We start from the raw sequence: 18896 nt of genomic DNA, 5'->3' as shown, positions 1-18896 counted from the left end.
TGCAACCAATTTAGAGCCACGTGATAACAAGAAACACAGGAAACATCTCAGCTAAAAAACAAAGCAGCAATTTGGGAAAGCTCTGATCAGCCAGCCCAGAATCGAGTCTTATACGAGCAACACTCTACAGCTGTATATCATTGCGCTATCTTTCGTTTGCTGCTCATTCGTCCTACATCTTTTCGATGCCGTAAAATCCATTAATATTGGGACCCCATTTTTTGCGCGAATCAGGGCACATATTTGCAGCCACTAAACTTTGCAAAGTGAAGAACTTCTGAATGCAGAAATTCTTGGCTGAATTGGTTTACTTGGTGATATGTACCAATGCAGAGATTAATGTTAAGCTAGACAGTTAATTTCTTTCAACTGGCGATAAGTTCAAGATTTCCCGTAGCACAGCTGATAAACGTGACATTGCACATTCTTCTGTTGTGTAGCAGCTGCAATGCTTATCTATACCTGTACAACAAACAGTGAAGCCGCGTGGTGAACCCCCCTCAACGACGCAATGTTTTGGGGTAAAAAATGTGGGTCCTATACATGAGAAAATGTGCTAGATTAAAGATGAGGCTCTGAGGGCAGAGGAAATGCCTGCAATTGGGAACTTGGAACTTGTTGCGATTTATTCCGGGATATCCGCGTTGATCTCCCAAGAATCCAACGTCCTGATTCTGCCTCATCGTCGCAATTTATTCAGAGATATCAGGAATCCAACGTAGCTATTCTCCTCTATCAAATGGTCTTCCGTTCTATCAAGCATGGACGAAGTACTCCTCAATGTCCGTCGCATTTGCCACTCATCACTAAGGCCACCGGTTTTCTGCTGCAGCAAATTCAAAATTCCGCGGCACTGACTCGTAAATTCTGCGATTTTCTGCGGCAAGGAGTCAATGGCTGCTTGAAGCGGGAAACACTACAGTAAACCCCCGATAACTCGAAGTCGTAAAAACCGGAAAAAATTTCGAGATAAGCGGGGTTTCGAGTTAAGCGAACAGCGAAAATTACGTTGCCACGATGTTACCACAGTGCGCTATGTTATGAAACGTAAAAAAAAGCGTTCCTACAGTAATAGGGCTCGTAAACAATTCCGAAGCCCTTTATTTTTTAACATCATCAGAGACTGAATAACTCCGTAATAGCAATCTGTTTGGCATTTGCGTCTGTGAACTAGAAAGCATCTTCAAGCAGTTCAATGCAACGCATGAGACGCTCCTCCCGGCACGTCACTACCGCGGCCACTCTCGACGATTTCTGTATCACTCAGTTCGCCGCTACCGGAACATCGCCGTCGTAAAGCGCATAGTCCTCGATGCTCAAGTCCTAAGTCACTCTCCCCAAAACATGCGAGGCGCATCACGTCGTTGCACAATTCATCACAGCCACTGAAGTGGTCTGCTGGCTCCGGTACGGCGGTGGAAGACCAGAAACCCGCATGAATGAAACAGTTCATGCTATTGGCTTGATGAACTTGCTACCAGGCCTTTGATAAATGCCACCTTCCGCTCCGAAGTCAGGGACTTTCATGCGCGTTGTTCAGCCATTATGGCGCCGCGAAGAACAAAACGAAGAGATTCTCGGACAAATGCAGAGGAGGAGGAGTGACGTTGGGTGGAAAGGGGAATGCTGTCTGCCTGCCACAGCTAGTGAGGCGTGAGTCACTAGGACTGAAAGGCTTTGACCTTGACCTAGCCTGGGGGACCGAAGAAAGCACGTTATCAGCCGTAGGTACGCAGACCTACCGGTGATGGGATTTCGAGATATCCGTACTCGGGCAAAAAAAAGCTTCGACTTAAAAGGGCCCAAATGTTTAGGAAGCATTGGGGCATGGACTGGGACGCAAAAAATATTCGAGATAACCGATATTTCGAGATAAGCGAGTTCGAGTTAACGAGGGTTTACTGTATTTTCTTGGATGATGTGGGTACAAAAAGTATTTTATAAACTTCAGCATTACATGATACCTTGGGATATCCTCTGACAACGAATGCTGTTTTCGGCACAATTTATTTAACTTGCCGAAAGATATATCAGCATCAGTAAGGTTTATAGGAATCGACAAATACTTGACCGAAATAGACGCTAAATTTGGAGCAAGCATCCTAATTCCTTTCCAAAACCCAATTATCGTATTTACTCGCATAATTTGCACGCTTTTTCTCTCTAAAAAATCTGAAAATTTAGGGGTGCTCGAATTGCTCGGCAACGATGCTACGATTTGTTACGATATTCAAATGACGGAAAATTGCAAAATCCTATATGCAGGACTATGGGCTCTTGGTAGGGCCGATACACCCGTTATCACTGCACCAGCGCGAAAGAAGCACCCAAATACCGCGCAACTGACGACAGTTGGGAGGCAAAACGGCGCCACACTACCGCTCATATACCGGTGAAATACGTCGAGACGCTGCAGGAAGACTTCACTAGTCCGCATTTGGCAACCGAAAGCACGCTATGTTTGCAAACTTTGTCATGTTGTGCTGTAAGGTTTTCCAGTGTTTCTTTCCACGTTTTGTAGTTCGAGTCACAGCATCGTCCATCGCATCAGCAAATCATCAGTCGAAAGTCCACGCAAATCAAACAAAATCACCGCAATATAACTTCGGCAGCACTGACGGTGTTGCGAAAGGTAAATGCCACGGTCGCTGAAACGCGCGTGCCAGATATCTACGCACGAAAATGCAAGTGCACATATTACGCGATTTTTTGCTTTTTTTGTCATTTTTAGTGCTAAACTAAAAAATATGCGATGCGCAAATTATCCGATGGCGCAAAATACGCGAGCAACTATGTCGAAGGGTCCATGTACCCTGGAGCATTTGGGAGTGTGCGCTCTTATCTGACGCTATTTCGCGTGAGCACGCAATACTTCTCCCGCGTCGTAGTAACTGTCCACATCGCACCAATTGCGTCCTTCGACCCAATCGGATTTCCGCGGAATTCCGCGCAAAATGCCGTAAAAAATTCGAGCAAAATGAGGGATTCCGTGAAATTTTGCGGAATCGCGGCAATCCCGGGCCTTACTCATCACTTTGGCACTCCACTTTGCTAACTGCACGATACGAGCGTCCACACGCGAGTGGCTGGCGCCATACGAGACGATCCAGCCGTGCTACTAAGGTTGGGCCGTGTTTAATGTGTGGGCAACAAGAAATTACCTCAAGTTGGGGTGCTTTCAATACGAGACTGCATCCAATATGCGAGCAAATACGTAGCTCACGCTTGCAGTAACTCATCGTGAAAGCCTCGGTGTTGCAGAACCTACCTGCAGCCATTACTTTCGCAAATCAGATCGTGGTGTTGTTTCACAATGTCCACACTTTCCATGGTCCCGACCCCATAAAACTTTGTCTCTCGTCTAATGACGGACTTGTTTGTGTAATGCGCATATTTTAATCAGAAAAGCAAAAGGCCACAAAGCGCACACATCACAAAAACGAGGAAAGAACGGGAACATTCGTTCTGGTCTATTATGCACCATTCTGCTGCACGTGACTGCATTCTGGCTGCGGCTATGGCTACGACCCAAATTTGGCGTTCTAATCGAGTTCTAGTCGAAAGCCAATACAGTGGCGGCCACGATGAATCAAGAAGCGTGCAGTGGGGCCGTAGAAAAGATACGTAGAACTGAAATTTGCGCTGCATTGGGATTCCTCTTACTTTGCGGCATACGAAGTGGCAACAAAAGTGTCCACCCTCGGGAATATAGTATATAACATACTGTAAACCTATTATTACTCGCGATGTATTAATTTTCGCCAATTTTGAGACCGCTAAAAAAATTACAAAAAATTGTACTCGCGAACACGGCTTGACGTCTATCCCACGAAAGCAACCAGCCCTGGAATCGCAGAATTAAATACTCGCGAATAACTTCGTACATGATTTAATGAACGATTTGCGAAAATTAGTTTGTCACGAATAAAAATACATTTACGGTATATATATTTTAATAGTAGCTACTTCAGGTTGCCTGAATTGCTTTCAGTTTGCACCAATGTCGCCCTTCACCAGAGTGTGTTGTTTCTGCATGGAAGAAGGGAATGTCTGTTCACAAGGAACTTAAGTGTGCGTAACATTCTTGATTAAAAATAAAATGTTTGCATTTTTTGTCTACCGAATTATTTTGATCCGTATTCGTACATGATTTAAAATTATTTGTATTCGATTCGGTAGCTTTCAACGTTCAATTCGTATTTGATTCGAGCTTGAAGATCACTATTCACACTGCCCTAGTATTTAAGCTGTCTTCCATCATAATGAGCGAGCACTTTCAATTAGGGCCGTTAGACTTGGACTCAACTGTTGGTTTCACAGACATTGTTTACTTCAAGCAGATCAAGACACTCGTATATATTTGAGAATAGGATGAGCTCACCTCTTGATTGGAGGCCAGACCATACTTTGCCCTGAGGAACTTTTTTAGATGGCCAACAGTAAATGCCCCAGGACAGGACAGGTAACGACGGCTGCTAGGAGGCTGCAGGAAACAAGAAGTGAGAATGAATGAGGCATCTAATGAGGGAAGACATTTACATTCCATTCCATTTACACACATTTCATATGTAACCTCCATGGAACGAAACCCACGGGGACCCCAATTTCTTTCGTTGTATCGAATCGAAGGTCATGGATCGCGACCTTTGAGAGGGCGTACGCTGTACATAAGCGTCGATAGCTCCCGCTACGATGTGGAAAAGTTTTTCATGAAAAATGGCCAACAACTACAACTACAGCGCCAAAGTGCACCTACGGCATTTTATTCTTGCGTGAAATAGCCGGTTATACGTGTCTGCGTCGTGCCTAGAAGACGCAGTGTCGTGCATTGTCCGTACGCCGCCAAAGCCTTTTTCGTCACTTACACCGCCACGCGAACGAAGCGTTTCCCACACACGCGCGTGATGGCACCTTGTGGTCTTTTATTTGGCTGCAACGAGACAGTTCAAAACCAGTGCAAAAAAGAGAAGCCTCAAACGAAAATCCCCAACCTTCCAATGACTCAGACTTCCTTTTGTAGGCACCACATTCATCCAGACCCTAATCGCGCGTGCCATCTTTCGCCACGGAAACAGGACGCTGGTTGCGCCCTTCGTTTTCATGACCCTAAAGTCGGCTTTGGGGTCATAAACCTTATCTCGTTTTTTCGCTGTATCCCGCCGGCGGCAAAAAGTGTTTCGTTGTAGCGGGAGTTAAAATACATTCATCTCTATGGGGCTGTGCCGGGGAATCCAACTTATTTCGTTCTATCGCGTTTCGCTGTAACGAGATTTGACTGTAATCCCGTTAACTGAAAGTTGAATGGGGCCCAAGATTTTCTACGCATAAAGCGCACCAAATGCCTGACGTGTTGGTAGAGCATATTAGTACATATATATTAGTCAGAGAAGCGTCGTGGCTCACTGTGCCTTGCCCCAACGTCCTACTTCATCCAGGTTCCGAGAGATTTATTTACAGGCAAGCATTCGAACATTTCGGAGCTAAAAAATAATCCGCTACGCATTTGCATTAGCTCTCTCAGTCACGAAACTGTCGACATGGTTCGTGATTTTGGACTCAACCCAATCATGAACCCTGCAAATGTGAACAGAAAATACAGTCAGACTCCTCTACAACAATATCTGAGAGACCGCAAAAAAATAAAAATAAAAAAATACAGATGAAATGGTTAAAAAGCAAGCGAGCTGGTGGCTAAGATCCATGACGAAAACCCGAGACTGGGAAAAAGACGAAAACGTCTGTTTTCGTCTTTTTCCCAGTCTCGGGTTTTCGTCATGGAAAAAAAAAATGTTGAAAAGGTAAATTTGTTAAAGGGGTTGTGAATCCAAATCCAAATATTACACAAAATGATGTTTGAAATGTAGATTTATTGGTACCAAACATCTCCGTCGAAACCCTTTGACGCTGCACTCCCGCGCCACGGAGTTATGACAGTTTGAATATGAGGAGAGCCTTTCACTCTTGGCTCGCCTCCTCCTCATCCGATCTCGGTATGATGTAGTACCGAGCGCGCCACAGAAGTGCGGAGTTCCCGTTGACGACGCCTGTAAACAGGGACGCGGCGAGCGCTGGGACGCAACACGGCGAAGTGAAATGAGCGGAAGGGCTATGATGTACAGCCATAGAGCAACTGGTCAAGGCGTCACTTCCCACCGACTTCATGGAGCTGCCAGGCACCGTTTGGCGCCACGGTCGGTGGGGGCCTCAAAAATTGGAGATCTTTAAAACTCTGTAGCATAAAATGCGAACAGACTCTGCAAGAGACAAAGGTCTATCCGTGTGGTTTCTCAACCCCTTTAAAGAGGATGTGCACCAAATTCCCTCCAAGTGTACAGACACGGTGTAGAGGATGTCTAGACAGCTTTGTCACGGCTACATTCTTCTCAACACACATACGAAAACTAGCAAAACACTGTCCCTATTTCAGACAGATTGTAGTTTAGCTTAGGATAACATTAGCCCAAGTTTATTGTGTATACTTCACCTGAGGAAGGGGCGGCGTCCCTCCCGTATGCAGTTTAGCGGTAGCAGTGGCGGATTTTGATTTGAAATCTGGGAGGTTGCCGTCAAGAAGTTAAGTCTTTTAAATAATGGCTATAGCCCAAGAACAAAAAGGGGTGTACTAAAAGTGTAACTTCCCCAGGGCATGTATTGTAAACTCATTCCTATGAACTCTATCGATGCTCAAAGATCTTTCAGCAGGTATAAAATGATTTCAGGCGACAGACCGCATCAGATGAGAACACAAGATATCATGTATGTAATGCTGAGCCAGAACAGTGCTTTATACCATATTTTTTTGTTTCCCACATTATCCAAGATAATAAAGTGTCTCCCATTTCACGCAGCTGTTGACTGCTCGCCGCGGAAAATCACGGAATTTACGAGTCAGTGCCGCGGATTTTTGAATTTGCCGCAGCAGAAAACAGAGGGCCTTAGACATCGTTATCGTGTGTCTGACGAGGATCGATCTTTGGATAAACTCCATACTGCGGACCACGAATTACTTTCCCTGGAGATAAACGGAAGAACAGCAATGCTTGTTGTTGATGCCAACAACGAATGTTCGACTCATTCATGCTGCCACGTAATTAGAAGCCCCCAATATATAAGATATGGCTTGCCTTTTAATTTTGCAAGTGTGGACGGCACACCTCCACCAAATGTTGGAGCCACTTTTTGTATTGCACACACACGTGTCCAAAGCAGCAGATCACCCAGTAACACGTGTGAAGGAGTGACATTCTTTCCATTTTCACTACTTGCTTTGTCACGTGAAGCGCCGCAGTAGACGGACGGATAACTGAATGCGGAGCTAGGATACAAGATGGCTTGGAGCTGGCAGATTGGAAATGCGCAGGACTGTGTGGCGCACATTTTGACGTGCATTGCACAACCTAATGTTGGACGTTACACAACATGCAAATGCAGGAGCGATGCAATGGGAGAGAGGACGTTGGGAAAGCGGGCTACGGCATAGTGTTCGCCGTTCCGCTCAAGAACTTCATTGTACAAGTTAAAGCTTTCCGGAATAGGAAAACCACTTTGATATCCCGGTACAGTTGTTGTAAAGGAATTCGTTCTAAATGTTTGGAAATTACATTAGCGCTATGGAGGTCCCGCAAGACTGAAAAAAAAAAAAAAGGAGAAAGTTTATCGTAGCGATTTTTTGTTAAAAAGGTGTTAGTTCTAAAGGAGTTTGACTGCATTACTGTCATTCACACTCTTTTATTGACTGTGCAGTCAAGAAGTAAGGTCTCGATCCTCTTAAAACAGTGACAATTTGCTGATTGTTGTTTGACTGTGACAGTTTCGCTGATAGTAAGCAGCACTGTTCTTTCCCAATTGCATTTGTGCAAACCATTATGCTACTGTGATTCATTCCTTGCTCCTCTTCCAGGGTGTCTACCAAATTGCAGCCTTCAAATTCCCCGACTTTTCCAGGTTTTCCCTGACTATTTCGAGCAAATTCCCTGCCAAAAACAAAAGGTAACTTGGTGCCTGCTCCTACGCTTTGATATAGTGAGAAGATACCCTACTTTTCTGCCTCGGAGCTTGTATTGGCGAACTGCTACTTCTGGCAACGTTACTATGGCATCACCGCTCAACCAGCGGTCGGCATACGCGATTCATCACAGCAATTGTCCGCAATTTTCCACGATTTCAGCTGCTTTTTGGCCAAATTCCCTGACAGTCCCCCAACTTTTCCAGTCACATCAAAATTCCCTGACAATTCCCAGTTTTCCAGGTTGGTAGACACTCTGTCTTCCCTCTTAAACAAGTATCACCTGTACAAGTAATAAGAAGAGTGCAGATTTCCATGCAAATACATCAATTTTTTTTTTCTCGATGCCTTTTCATACCTGAACTATGAAAAACAATTTTGGTCATCATTTGGGACCTATTAGAAGGGTTCCATGATGCATATAAATGCACATTTGGCACATTATGGCATATTTTGCATAAAAATGTGAGACTTGTGCATATCTTTCCATATTTTCAGATGACCAGGTGACTTCTTTCTTTCATGGAAGGCTTCGGGTCCCCTTTTGTCAACATTCAAATTTTTCATATTTTGTTCAAACCCTATTCTGGATGCTCCACGGTGCAACATATGAAACACGTAGCATCAAACCAGTGCCAAGCGCACGAGTATACAAAACTGTTTGAGATCTTTTCTTACAGCAACACCGGGCTCATGCCCTCGCCTACTCTGCCCACCTCTTGAGAGTACAAACGCGTTTGCTGAGAGTTCATGGCCCATACATTGTCTTCTCCACATTTTTCACCATTGCACATTTAAGCTGCATGATTTCATCTGTTGCACAAGCCTCCTTTCTTGTGTGTTCCTGAGTGAAGGCGGCCTTATGTCTTTATATTACCACGTGATCAGTAATAAGACACTCAAATTTTGTCAAATATGCATTCGATGCATTGCTTTCATACAAAGAACAACACTGGATCCCTCAGAGTTTCAACTGTAATCCCTTCAACGTGCTCCAAAACTGATGTGCACTTTTCTTAGTAAGAACATTGGAAAGCAAAAAATGACAATTTTTTGAGTCTGATGTAGATAGGTAAAAGAAGAATCCTGTGTGCTGAAGTGGAGAGTGACTAATGGGCAACCCATGAAGCTGTTAAGAAATGATTCCCCCTCCTATGTAAAACTTACAGAGTTCTGCTCCTCCTCAGAGTGGACACCAAGCAGGGGAGGACGAATTGGAAGCACATCCCTGAAACACGCAATAATATAATTTGCATCTTCAGTCAGAAACCCTTCTAGCTGTGGAACACAGGGAATGTTTTGCTCACTTCTCCTGCAATTGATATCCAGCAGAAGTGACAAACGGTGCTTAGTGCACAAATTTAAAAAATGATTCTACTATCTGCCGTTGCAAGTTCTAGACTGATCTCTGGATAACAATACAGCGTAATCCCATCAATATGAACTTGAAGGACAGGAGCAAAAGGGAGCTGCTCCGAATGAGTGATTGATATGTGACATCCCATACTAGCTGTGTGGGGAACACCTCATGGCTCGCTAGGCCTTGCCGCACGTTCACGCTCAGAAAATGCCACAAATACTAGAGACACTTACAATTTCAAAATATTCATCTAAAGGCAAGCATCAAAACATCTCAGTTTAAAAAATAATCTGCCACACGCGGCTGCATTTGCTTCTTTAACCACCACTCGATCAACATTGCTCATCCCAAACACGAATAGCGGCTGTCATTTGAGCCTTTTTGTTGGCTGTGTTGTCCCTCAAAAACAGTGGGACTAACTCGCTTTGAAACAACGAGTTGCATACTATTACAGAGATTTGTTCCTCTGGCACAAGTATTGCTTCTTTAAGCAATGGTCGTATAATGACAATGAGTAAACATGTCACTCACACTCCAGTAGCATGCCAGCTGAGCCCCTAATCTTGTTGTTCTTGTGCCAGTATATTGTTGAACACTTTCGTACGTTGGAATTACTGTATGTATTCCACAAATAGAACTACGGATGACTTTCATGGGACCTCAGTGTCAATTTGAAAGCCATTTTGAATTGACGGGATTGCACTGTAATGCCTTTCCAGTTTCTGGTCTTGATAGCGGGTAGCTAACAAAGACACATTCACTTTCCTCATATCTATGTGAAGCATAAATGTGTACACCACACTGCCTCGTGTACACGCTTTGGGAACATCTGAAGTAAAAAAAAGATGGAAAAACCCCTTCCCTGTGGCAAATACTGCACATATCCCACGGCCACAACGGACAAGAACCGGAATGAGAGCAAAAATTTTCTTTAAGAAGAAAAATAGAAAGTAACTGACAAGGTGCACCTAAACTAGTCCATAGATGCCCATGCATGTCAGATCAGATCACTTTTTTTTTAAATTTCAGTGTCACAGGAACGGACGTACATTACATTACCGTATTTACTCGCATAATTTGAGCACTTTTTTTACCGAAAAATGACGCGAAGGTTGGGGGTGCGCAAATTACGTGAGGCATTAACAAGCTGACTTGAAAAATGTGCAGAATCTGTTAAAAGATGGTCCTTTAGGTGAATAATACAATACAATCTCAGTGATAGGAATCTCACGGGGTAGCGGAAGACATTCGTATCATCCGAAATTCGTATAAAAAAAATTACACCAAAATAAAAATTTAGGCAAGAAAATAGACAGTGACTGTTCATTTTCTATAACGGTCAGTGAAAGAAGTCGATCGTAAGGATTTTCTCTCTTCGTTTTTGGCCAATGCTGTAAAAATTTGCGAGAGAAATTCAAAAAGGTCCAGCACGTGCTTTCCACGCTTTTTCTAAAGCGAGCTTCTCCTAAACCACGCATGCGTTAGGTGAAGCCAGCTTGCGGAATGCTGACGCGTATGTTGTCGCCTGAAGTTTTCCTGATATGTTCCCTCCACATATTCTGGTCCTTCTTTCCTAAGCCAGCGGGATGTCACACAGCTTCGCGGTTTATTGTAGTGAGGGGATAAGAGGTCAAAACAGAGATATGATACCATACCGGGTAATCCCTTTGATCTTATCTCCTCCACCAAGGGAGAGTCATTGCTTGCATTACGCAGCATGATGTAGGGAATTCGTGGTGAGGATCTCCTTCCATTTTCGAAAGAAAGAGCAGCATGCGCCCCGTGACGCGAGAGCGTCAGGGGGGAACGACCTCTGTTGCGCACGAAAGTAGGAGTCCGCAAATTATGCGAGTTTTTATTTTCACAACTTTTTTAGTGAAAAAGTGGGGGTGCGCAAATTATGCGATGGCGCAAATTACGCGAGTAAATACAGTACTTAATTGTAGGACACAAAGCAGAGGCAAACTTCCAAAAGCAGTATTTGTGCATCATTTATCGACACGATGAAATTAAAATTCCATCAAGCCTATCACACATGATGTACATTCCAGTCATAAAAATTTTACATCCTCACTGTGTGACTAATTTCTTTCGTGCGATACAGTAGACTTCCATTAATAGGACTTTGGATAATTTGTTTCCCTGTTTCGTTAATTCAAAGGTGCCGTCCATGCGCTTGTGTTGATAAAAAAGTTTGTTATTTGGAACACGAAAGCAGTCCACATTGTGTAATTCGACTGATGCGTCCGCGAACCAGGCACCCGCAATGCACTGTACATAGCAACTTTGCCCTAAGGCTCAGGTGGCAGATGGAGACTGAACAGTACCGATCCGTACCGACAGCCGCGACTTTTACTGCGTCGTACCTTTGCGTACATAAGCGATAGCGTTGGCGGTTCTGCACACACGCGAAACGCTTCGCATATTGTGCAATCCCTTACATACAGAAAGGCAATAACGTACGGTGCAGTAGAACTCAGTCCATTCTGTGGCGGTTCACAGTTGCAGTGACTGTCTCCTCCTTTCTCTCTGCTTATTGTTTTACATTTCATCGGGCCTTCGTTCCGAACCTCTTGGTGCCGCAAGAGTCCGATATACAATGTGCGCTTGGCGAGGTTCAATGACTTTGCGGAAGTGGACAACGTAGTTGTTGGATGTGTCCTGCACGCGCAAGATGGCGGAAGCGAAACTGAAGACGATTTCTCCGAGAGAGTGCGCTCTCCTTATATGGAAAGTTTTCAGATGCGCGAGCGACAGCAGACAAACTCACAAAAGTGACACTGACCTTGTCAATTTTCCCCACATTCTTTAATTCGAGCTTCGGATAATTCGATCAAATTTCGCGTTCCCGTCAGGGTCAAATTAATGGAAGTTTACTGTACACCTATGCGGACAAATACGGGACCTACCTCGCAGAATATTCGAGCGAAAGACTGAACAGGTCCTCGGGGGTGAAGATGAGTCGTTCAACGCCCCTGGCATCTCCACGCTCTTCACTCGACGTGGGAATGCAGCCTCGCGCTATTGTGTGTCAAAGATCAATAACTTTCTTAAAGAATAAAAGAAAGAAGCCTTACCGGAGGGTGGCAGCCGGGCGTAAAACTCTCGTCTCTTCCGCATTTCGCCTGAGTGAGAGGGATACTCGTTAATAATTATCCAAACACATTTCTTATCGCACAAAGCTTCGGCTTACTTTTAAACAGACCCGGCACAAGTTTGTACACAATATCCTGCAGAGTTTGATCCGACCTGCACAAAATAATAAGATGTACGTCATAAAACGCTAATATCGTACTTACTCCCATAATCTGCTCACCTTTCCCCCCAAAAAAGTCTGAAAAGTTGAGGGCGTGAGAACACTTGTAGCGATATTTGAACAAGGTACCGTAGAAGTCGTTGATTTTGCGTAGAACATATTAACGCATTTTGGTGGAGGCCGTGCAGGAAATTAAATTCACGGCAAATGTGGGCTTGTCCTTAAGGTTGCCACCTGTCTAGATTTCACCCGAAGAGTTCAGAAATTCGTGGCTTGCGTTCCGTGTCCGGGTGAAGGTGTAATCCGGAAATAAAATGTTTGAGAATTGGCCAAGTTGGAGTAAAAACCTTAGGACTCGAGTTTTTTGTTTGTGTCATCGTTGCCAAAGATTGAGCAATAGCTAAAATGAGCAATCAAAGCTACGCCGAGCCACACGAAAATACTGTAGACAACCTCTCACGTAGAAACCCTCCGTACCCAGCACTCAGCATTCGAGCCTCAAGAAATTCATACGATCCATCCCAATCCACTCCAAGTCAGGGCTAAAAACAGAAGGTGGTGTGGCAGGGTCCTCATAGAGCCCACACAGCAGCGGGACAAATCTAACTGACTGGACCTAAAATCAAATGACTAGAGTAGTTAACACGATTGCTTTCCACGCCGAGAGTGTGAGGTGACATGTGTTAGAATACCCGCACTGGCTGTGCTGTCTGGGGTTTTCCAGCAAACTTTATAGGCGAATGTTGGCACAGTTTCCCGAAGTCAGCCCCTGACGCATACTAACCCCCTCCTTCCATCTGCTCATAACCACAGTTGCTTTGCGGCGCTAACACGGAATGAAAAAACAAAAAAGTACCGAACGAGTCTCATGGGTGCATACTACAGTAAAACCCGCGGATAGCGATATTGCGTATAACGATATCCCTCGTAAAACGATGGTTCATGATTTTACTGTCAAAATATACATTGGTTCTATGGGGAAACGACCCGCCTATAGCGATGGAGACCGCGGTTCCGAGTACTCGTATAACGATGCGGCGATTTTCGCCGCGATTAGATACAGTAGAGTCTCGATGCTACGAATCTCACGGGGTAGCGGAAAAAATTTGTATCATCCAAAATTCACATCAAAAGAATTAAACCAAAATAAAAATTGAGGCAAGAAAATAGACAGCGACTGTTCATTTTCCAATACTGTCAGTGAAAGAGGTAGGTGGTAACGCTTTTATGTCTCCGTATTTGACCAATGCTGCTCAAATTCGCGAGATGATTCAAAAGGCCCAGCACATGCCTTCCACCCGCGACAGTGTTCTAAAGCGAGCTTCTCCTAAAGCACGCAGGCGTTAGGTGAAGCCGACTTGCGGAATGGTGACATGTAGTGTTGCCAGAAGTTGTCCTGTTATGTTGTCTGGTTCCCTCCACAAGTTCTGATCGCTGTTCTTTCGAGCCACTGCTATGTCACACAGCTTCGCGTTTTTTCTTTTTTTTTAGCATCTATTTCTTTTTTTTTTTTTTTGCTACACGCCGGGTGGCATGCGACTTTTCCGGGATGCGCTATTTAGGTCAGCCCTCGTTTAACGATGTACCCCGTATAACGATGGAATTCGCGATTATCGTCAATATCATTATATGCGGGTTTCACTGTACTTCGTGCCAAGCATCTTATTTCACCACGTACATTGCAGTGAAATGGAAAGTGAGACGACCCGGTATTTCCTTTCGGTATTTGCAATCGGGAAAAGGTGGCAACCCTAGGTGTGCCGACAATCGAAGGCATACTATGTTTGCCAACTTTGTCACAATGTCTTTGGAGTTCCCACGTGGCTCTCTTCATTTTGTCAAAAAGTGCAGTGTAAAGAAGTACAAACAAAGTGCATGACAGGTGCTGCTCTCAAGCAAAGTACACTGAGCCCAATCGATGGTTTCTCACAAATGTGTGCACTGCATCGCAAATTTCCGAACGATTATTGCCTATAAATTAACTCGAGCAGTAAAAACGGGCCCACTGTAACAAAACTCACTGCCACTGTACTCGATATCGATGATAAAAATCGACAACGAATTACAGTAAACCCTCGTTAACTCGAACTCGCTTTTCTCGAAATATCGGTTACCTCGAATATTTTTTGCGTCCCGATCCATGTCCCAATGCTTCCTATATATTTGGGCCCTTTTAAGTCGAAGCCTTTTTTTTGCCCGAGTACGGATATCTCGAAATCCCATCACCGGTAGGTCAGCGTACCTACGGCTGATAACGTGCATTCTTCGGTCCCTGAGCCTAGGTCAAGGTCAAAGCCTTTCAGTGCTAGTGACTCACGCGCCGCTAGCTGTGGCAGGCAGACAGCACTCCCCTTTCCACCCAACGTCACTCCTCCTCCTCCTCTGCATTCGTCCGAGCTTCTCTTCGTTTTGTTCTTCGCGCCGCCATGATGGCTGAACAACGCGCATGAAAGTCCCTGACTTTGGAGCGGAAGGTGGCATTTATCAAAGGCCTGGTAGAAAGTTCATCAAGCCAATAGCATGAACTGTTTCATTCATGCGGGTTTCTGGTCTTCCATCGCTGTACCGGAGCCAGCAGACTAGTTCAGTGGCTGTGATGAATTGTGCAACGACGTGATGCGCCACGCATGTTTTGGGGAGAGTGACTTAGGACTTGAGCATCGAGGACTATGCGCTTTACGACGGCGATGTTCCAGTAGCGGTGAACTGAGTGATTTTCACTGAGTGATACAGAAATCGTCGAGAGTGCCCGCGGTAGTGATGTGCCGGGAGGAGCGTCTCATGCGTTGCATTGAAGTGTTTGAAGATGCTTTCTTGTTCACAGACGCAAATGCCAAGCAGATTGCTATTACGGAGTTATTCAGTGTCAGATGATGTTAAAAAATAAATCGCTTCGGAATTGTTTACGAGCCCTATTACTGTAGGAAAGCTTTTTTTTTACGTTTCATAACATAGCGCATTGTAGTAACATCGTGGCAACGTAATTTTTTATGTTCGCTTAACTCGAAACCCCGCTTATCTCGAAATTTTTTCCGGTTTTTACGACTTCGAGTTATCGGGGGTTTACTGTATAGCTACCCTATTCATGTCGTCTGCTCCATGGTGCATGAAACGTAGCACGGATGTCAGATACGGTGCACCTTTTCCAATAGACCTCTCCCTGTTTGTAAACAAATGACATCAAAGTGTTCGGCAGGGCCACAAATTTGGTAGAGTTGAGCTACGCTCGAAGAGGTGAACAAGGTCGTGCCCGAAAGCCACAGTATTGAGGGGATTACGATGGTCCCTGAAAGAGACGCGACCTTTGGTCCTACTTTTCTTTCAATAGAAGGCAGCGAACAAGTGCCCATTCGTGGAACCCAGCCCTCTCCTTCCGATTTGTTTCAGTTTCAGTGTGCCTACCAACGTCATGACGACATTTCTCTGGTCTATTGAGTGGTCGAGTGTAGTGCAAAGGCTGTACCTCCGCTGAAGCGAGTGTGGGAACTCGCACCATCTGCTCTAGTTCAGAAAGTGCAGCCCAATCGAACACAACTAGAGTTTCTTTCCATACTTGTTTTGTAGTTCGAGTGACAACGTCGTCTATCACATCTGTGGAATGGACCATCGTCCTAGCACAGGGCACAAACCAGACAAAAGCGCAACACTGGTAACACATGTGAAAAGTGTGGTAGAAATCATGTCATGAGCAGAAACCAATCTCCAGAATAGGTGCTGGATCAGATAACCACACGTGAAAACGTAGGTGTGTAGACTACGAGATTTTTTAAACAAACAAACAAAAATGGTGATGTGACATAGCCATGTTTCATCTTTCAATAAATAGTTATGTGCAAACAGGATCAGCATATTTTTGGTATAAACCTCAGGAAAAGCCATGCTTTGCAGCAACAGCGCATGAAAGGTACTAGAACATTTAAGATAAAAGGTACCTAGGGATCAATCTCAAGAATGTCTTCTATACCAATGCCAATGCCCTGAGCAACACGTGGAAGGACTGGACATTACAGGGAAGTCTGGAACTCACCTGATATTGACGAGAGGCCTTGTCTTATGGACCTGAACATCACAGACGGGGCAGATCTTATGCAGGGACAGGTAGCGCACTATGCATGTCTTGCAGACTGAAAGATCGCGTCTCTTAAATTATTTAAAGAAACAAAAAAGAAAAAAGTCTCGAACTCTCGATACTTGTGCCTTATGACATCATGCACACATTCTATGGTACAGTGGAGTATTTGGATAGGAAAAAAATTTTTTTTTCTACGTGTTCTACATTGTGAGATACAAGCTCTCACTTTGACGTCTGAGGAGCCATTCGTATGATCATGTGATCACCTCACAGGTGTCTAGTCAGAGCTGGATGGGGGCCCATTTTGCTGCGAAACTCCCAATGCAGGTTCACATCAATGCGAATAAACGTAACACTTCTCCCACATAATTCACAACCTCTTTACAAGTAGATGCACATTTACGACATAGATGCAAGGCTTATGTGTTTTCTCCCTATTTTCGTATTCTTATTTAACGTCTGTACAAGGTACAAGGAGCAAATGAAGAGGTCGGCACTCACTCCCTGCTGAGCTCTCCGTTTGCTCAGTCATGCTCAACTCATTCGTCATACTGAGTATGAGTGAGCTTGCGTGAGTGAGATTTTGTCAAGCGTATCACATGTCTCTCGTATAGCAACTGCAGGCACATTGACCATGAGGCTGCCCTTAGCCCATGGTGTTATCCTATCATTGTAACTGTTCAGGATATCGAGAAGCTCTCAATGGTGGTACTTGTCCGGCTGATCTACATAGCACCCGCTGGGGACTTTCGTTACCCCTCACTCCCTGCTCATCTTTCAGTTTGCTCACTCATGCTCAACTCATACACCACATTGAGCATGAGTGAATGAGTGAGTCTTGCTGAGGTATGCTCACAGTTGCATGCTACGGTCTCATAGTCACGTGACACTGATGCATTCGAGTTTTTTGTTTGTTTTTTGTAAACCGTGTGCATGGTTGTTTGACAGCTCCATGAGTGAAGCCACGTTAAATGACGCTTCCTTCTTCCTTGTGGTACAGAGGGCATTAATGTGAGCACCAAGAAAAATAAGTATGCTACTTTGTAGCAATGGAGATGCTTACATGAATGGAGGCACTCGATGATTGTCGTGGCATCCACAAAGTATCCTCCGCACAGCATGCAGGTCAGATGAGGATTTAACTCAACCAGTTTCTTGCGTCCAGTCTGCTGCATTTTGACTTCAATTCATCTTCTGCAAAAAAAGCGAAATTTTAAAAAGCAGCGCATCAAGATGCACAATTCCATTTTTCCTGATTCTAGAGAGCTGAGACAGCACGCTGGAGAACGTACAAACTCGAGTGTCCAGTTTTGCTAGAGATGTCTGAAATTTGTGGGTAAAAAGTGGTGGTCCTGGTATGTTCGTAAAACTTTGTGATCTCAGGAACACATGCGCTAAATATCTCGTTCCAAAACTGCGCAGATTTTGTTCAAACTTTGCTGCAATTCCGCTCCAGCTACAGTTGCGTGCAACCGAATTTGCTCAAATAGGTTCCTTTCATAGGGCGAGTAACGCGGAACATCATAGTGCTCGACGAGCACACCAGTTGGCACGAAAAAACATTGTCATCATTTTCGTCTACTCGTACTGGAACTTGCACTCATTGCAACTTCACTCGGCTGCAACGTCCATAATTTCCTCTGGTCAGTGAGAATTTCATCGTCCTGATTGGACGCGCTTGCAGCTGTGTGATTGCCAGGTTGCACCTAGAGTTGTAGGAGAAATCGCTGTCTGCACAGTGCAACCTGGTGGCAAGCAACTGTGGCAAGTTGCATCGTGTGAAGCAGGAGGGCACTGAAAGCAACACACTGCTGACGTCGTCCAGCAAGAGAGAATGCAGGTTTCGAAGCAGACGACAATGCTGGGTGATGTCACGGCATCCTCTTCCAAATGAACTGCCGTTGTATGGAGCTCAGTTTTCTGCACTTGGCATTCCGTTTTTGGTTCGCTATTGTCAGCATTTACGAAATAATTACTCGCACAAAATGAAAGCGAATGTTGTATTCGGTATCGTGTACAACAATCGAGATTGCACTGGTGTTGGACCAGTGTACTCCGCAGAAACACGAAAATAAGGAGAAAATGTGGTCACTTATACAACAAACATAAATGTGTTCGAAGGGTACAGAGTCACCTCGTTTGAAAGCTGCCTTTGACGAGCCGCACAAACGATTGAATGCAACACCTCGAACATGTACACCAG

The 18896-nt window shown here is 44.6% G+C and overlaps 1 protein-coding gene across 2 annotated transcripts in view; it reads right to left on the bottom strand.

Moving 5' to 3' along the window:
* Positions 1-18896, bottom strand: part of LOC135374339 (polycomb complex protein BMI-1-A-like) — a 29502-nt gene that overhangs the window by 9855 nt on the left and 751 nt on the right. For both annotated transcript variants that reach the window (XM_064607329.1, XM_064607328.1), the window contains exons 2-8: positions 17757-17887; positions 16649-16745; positions 12559-12614; positions 12443-12490; positions 12275-12386; positions 9173-9233; positions 4382-4483 (exon numbers count right to left, since the gene is read on the bottom strand). In XM_064607329.1, the coding sequence (XP_064463399.1) occupies positions 4382-4483; positions 9173-9233; positions 12275-12386; positions 12443-12490; positions 12559-12614; positions 16649-16745; positions 17757-17868 (588 nt within the window). In that variant the 5' untranslated portion in view covers positions 17869-17887. The remainder of the gene's footprint in view (positions 1-4381; positions 4484-9172; positions 9234-12274; positions 12387-12442; positions 12491-12558; positions 12615-16648; positions 16746-17756; positions 17888-18896) is intronic.

Source organism: Ornithodoros turicata, unplaced genomic scaffold, assembly GCF_037126465.1.
Source record: "Ornithodoros turicata isolate Travis unplaced genomic scaffold, ASM3712646v1 Chromosome54, whole genome shotgun sequence".
In the NCBI taxonomy this organism is placed as follows: Eukaryota; Metazoa; Arthropoda; class Arachnida; order Ixodida; family Argasidae; genus Ornithodoros; species Ornithodoros turicata.
This window is presented reverse-complemented; position numbering and strand designations above follow the sequence as displayed.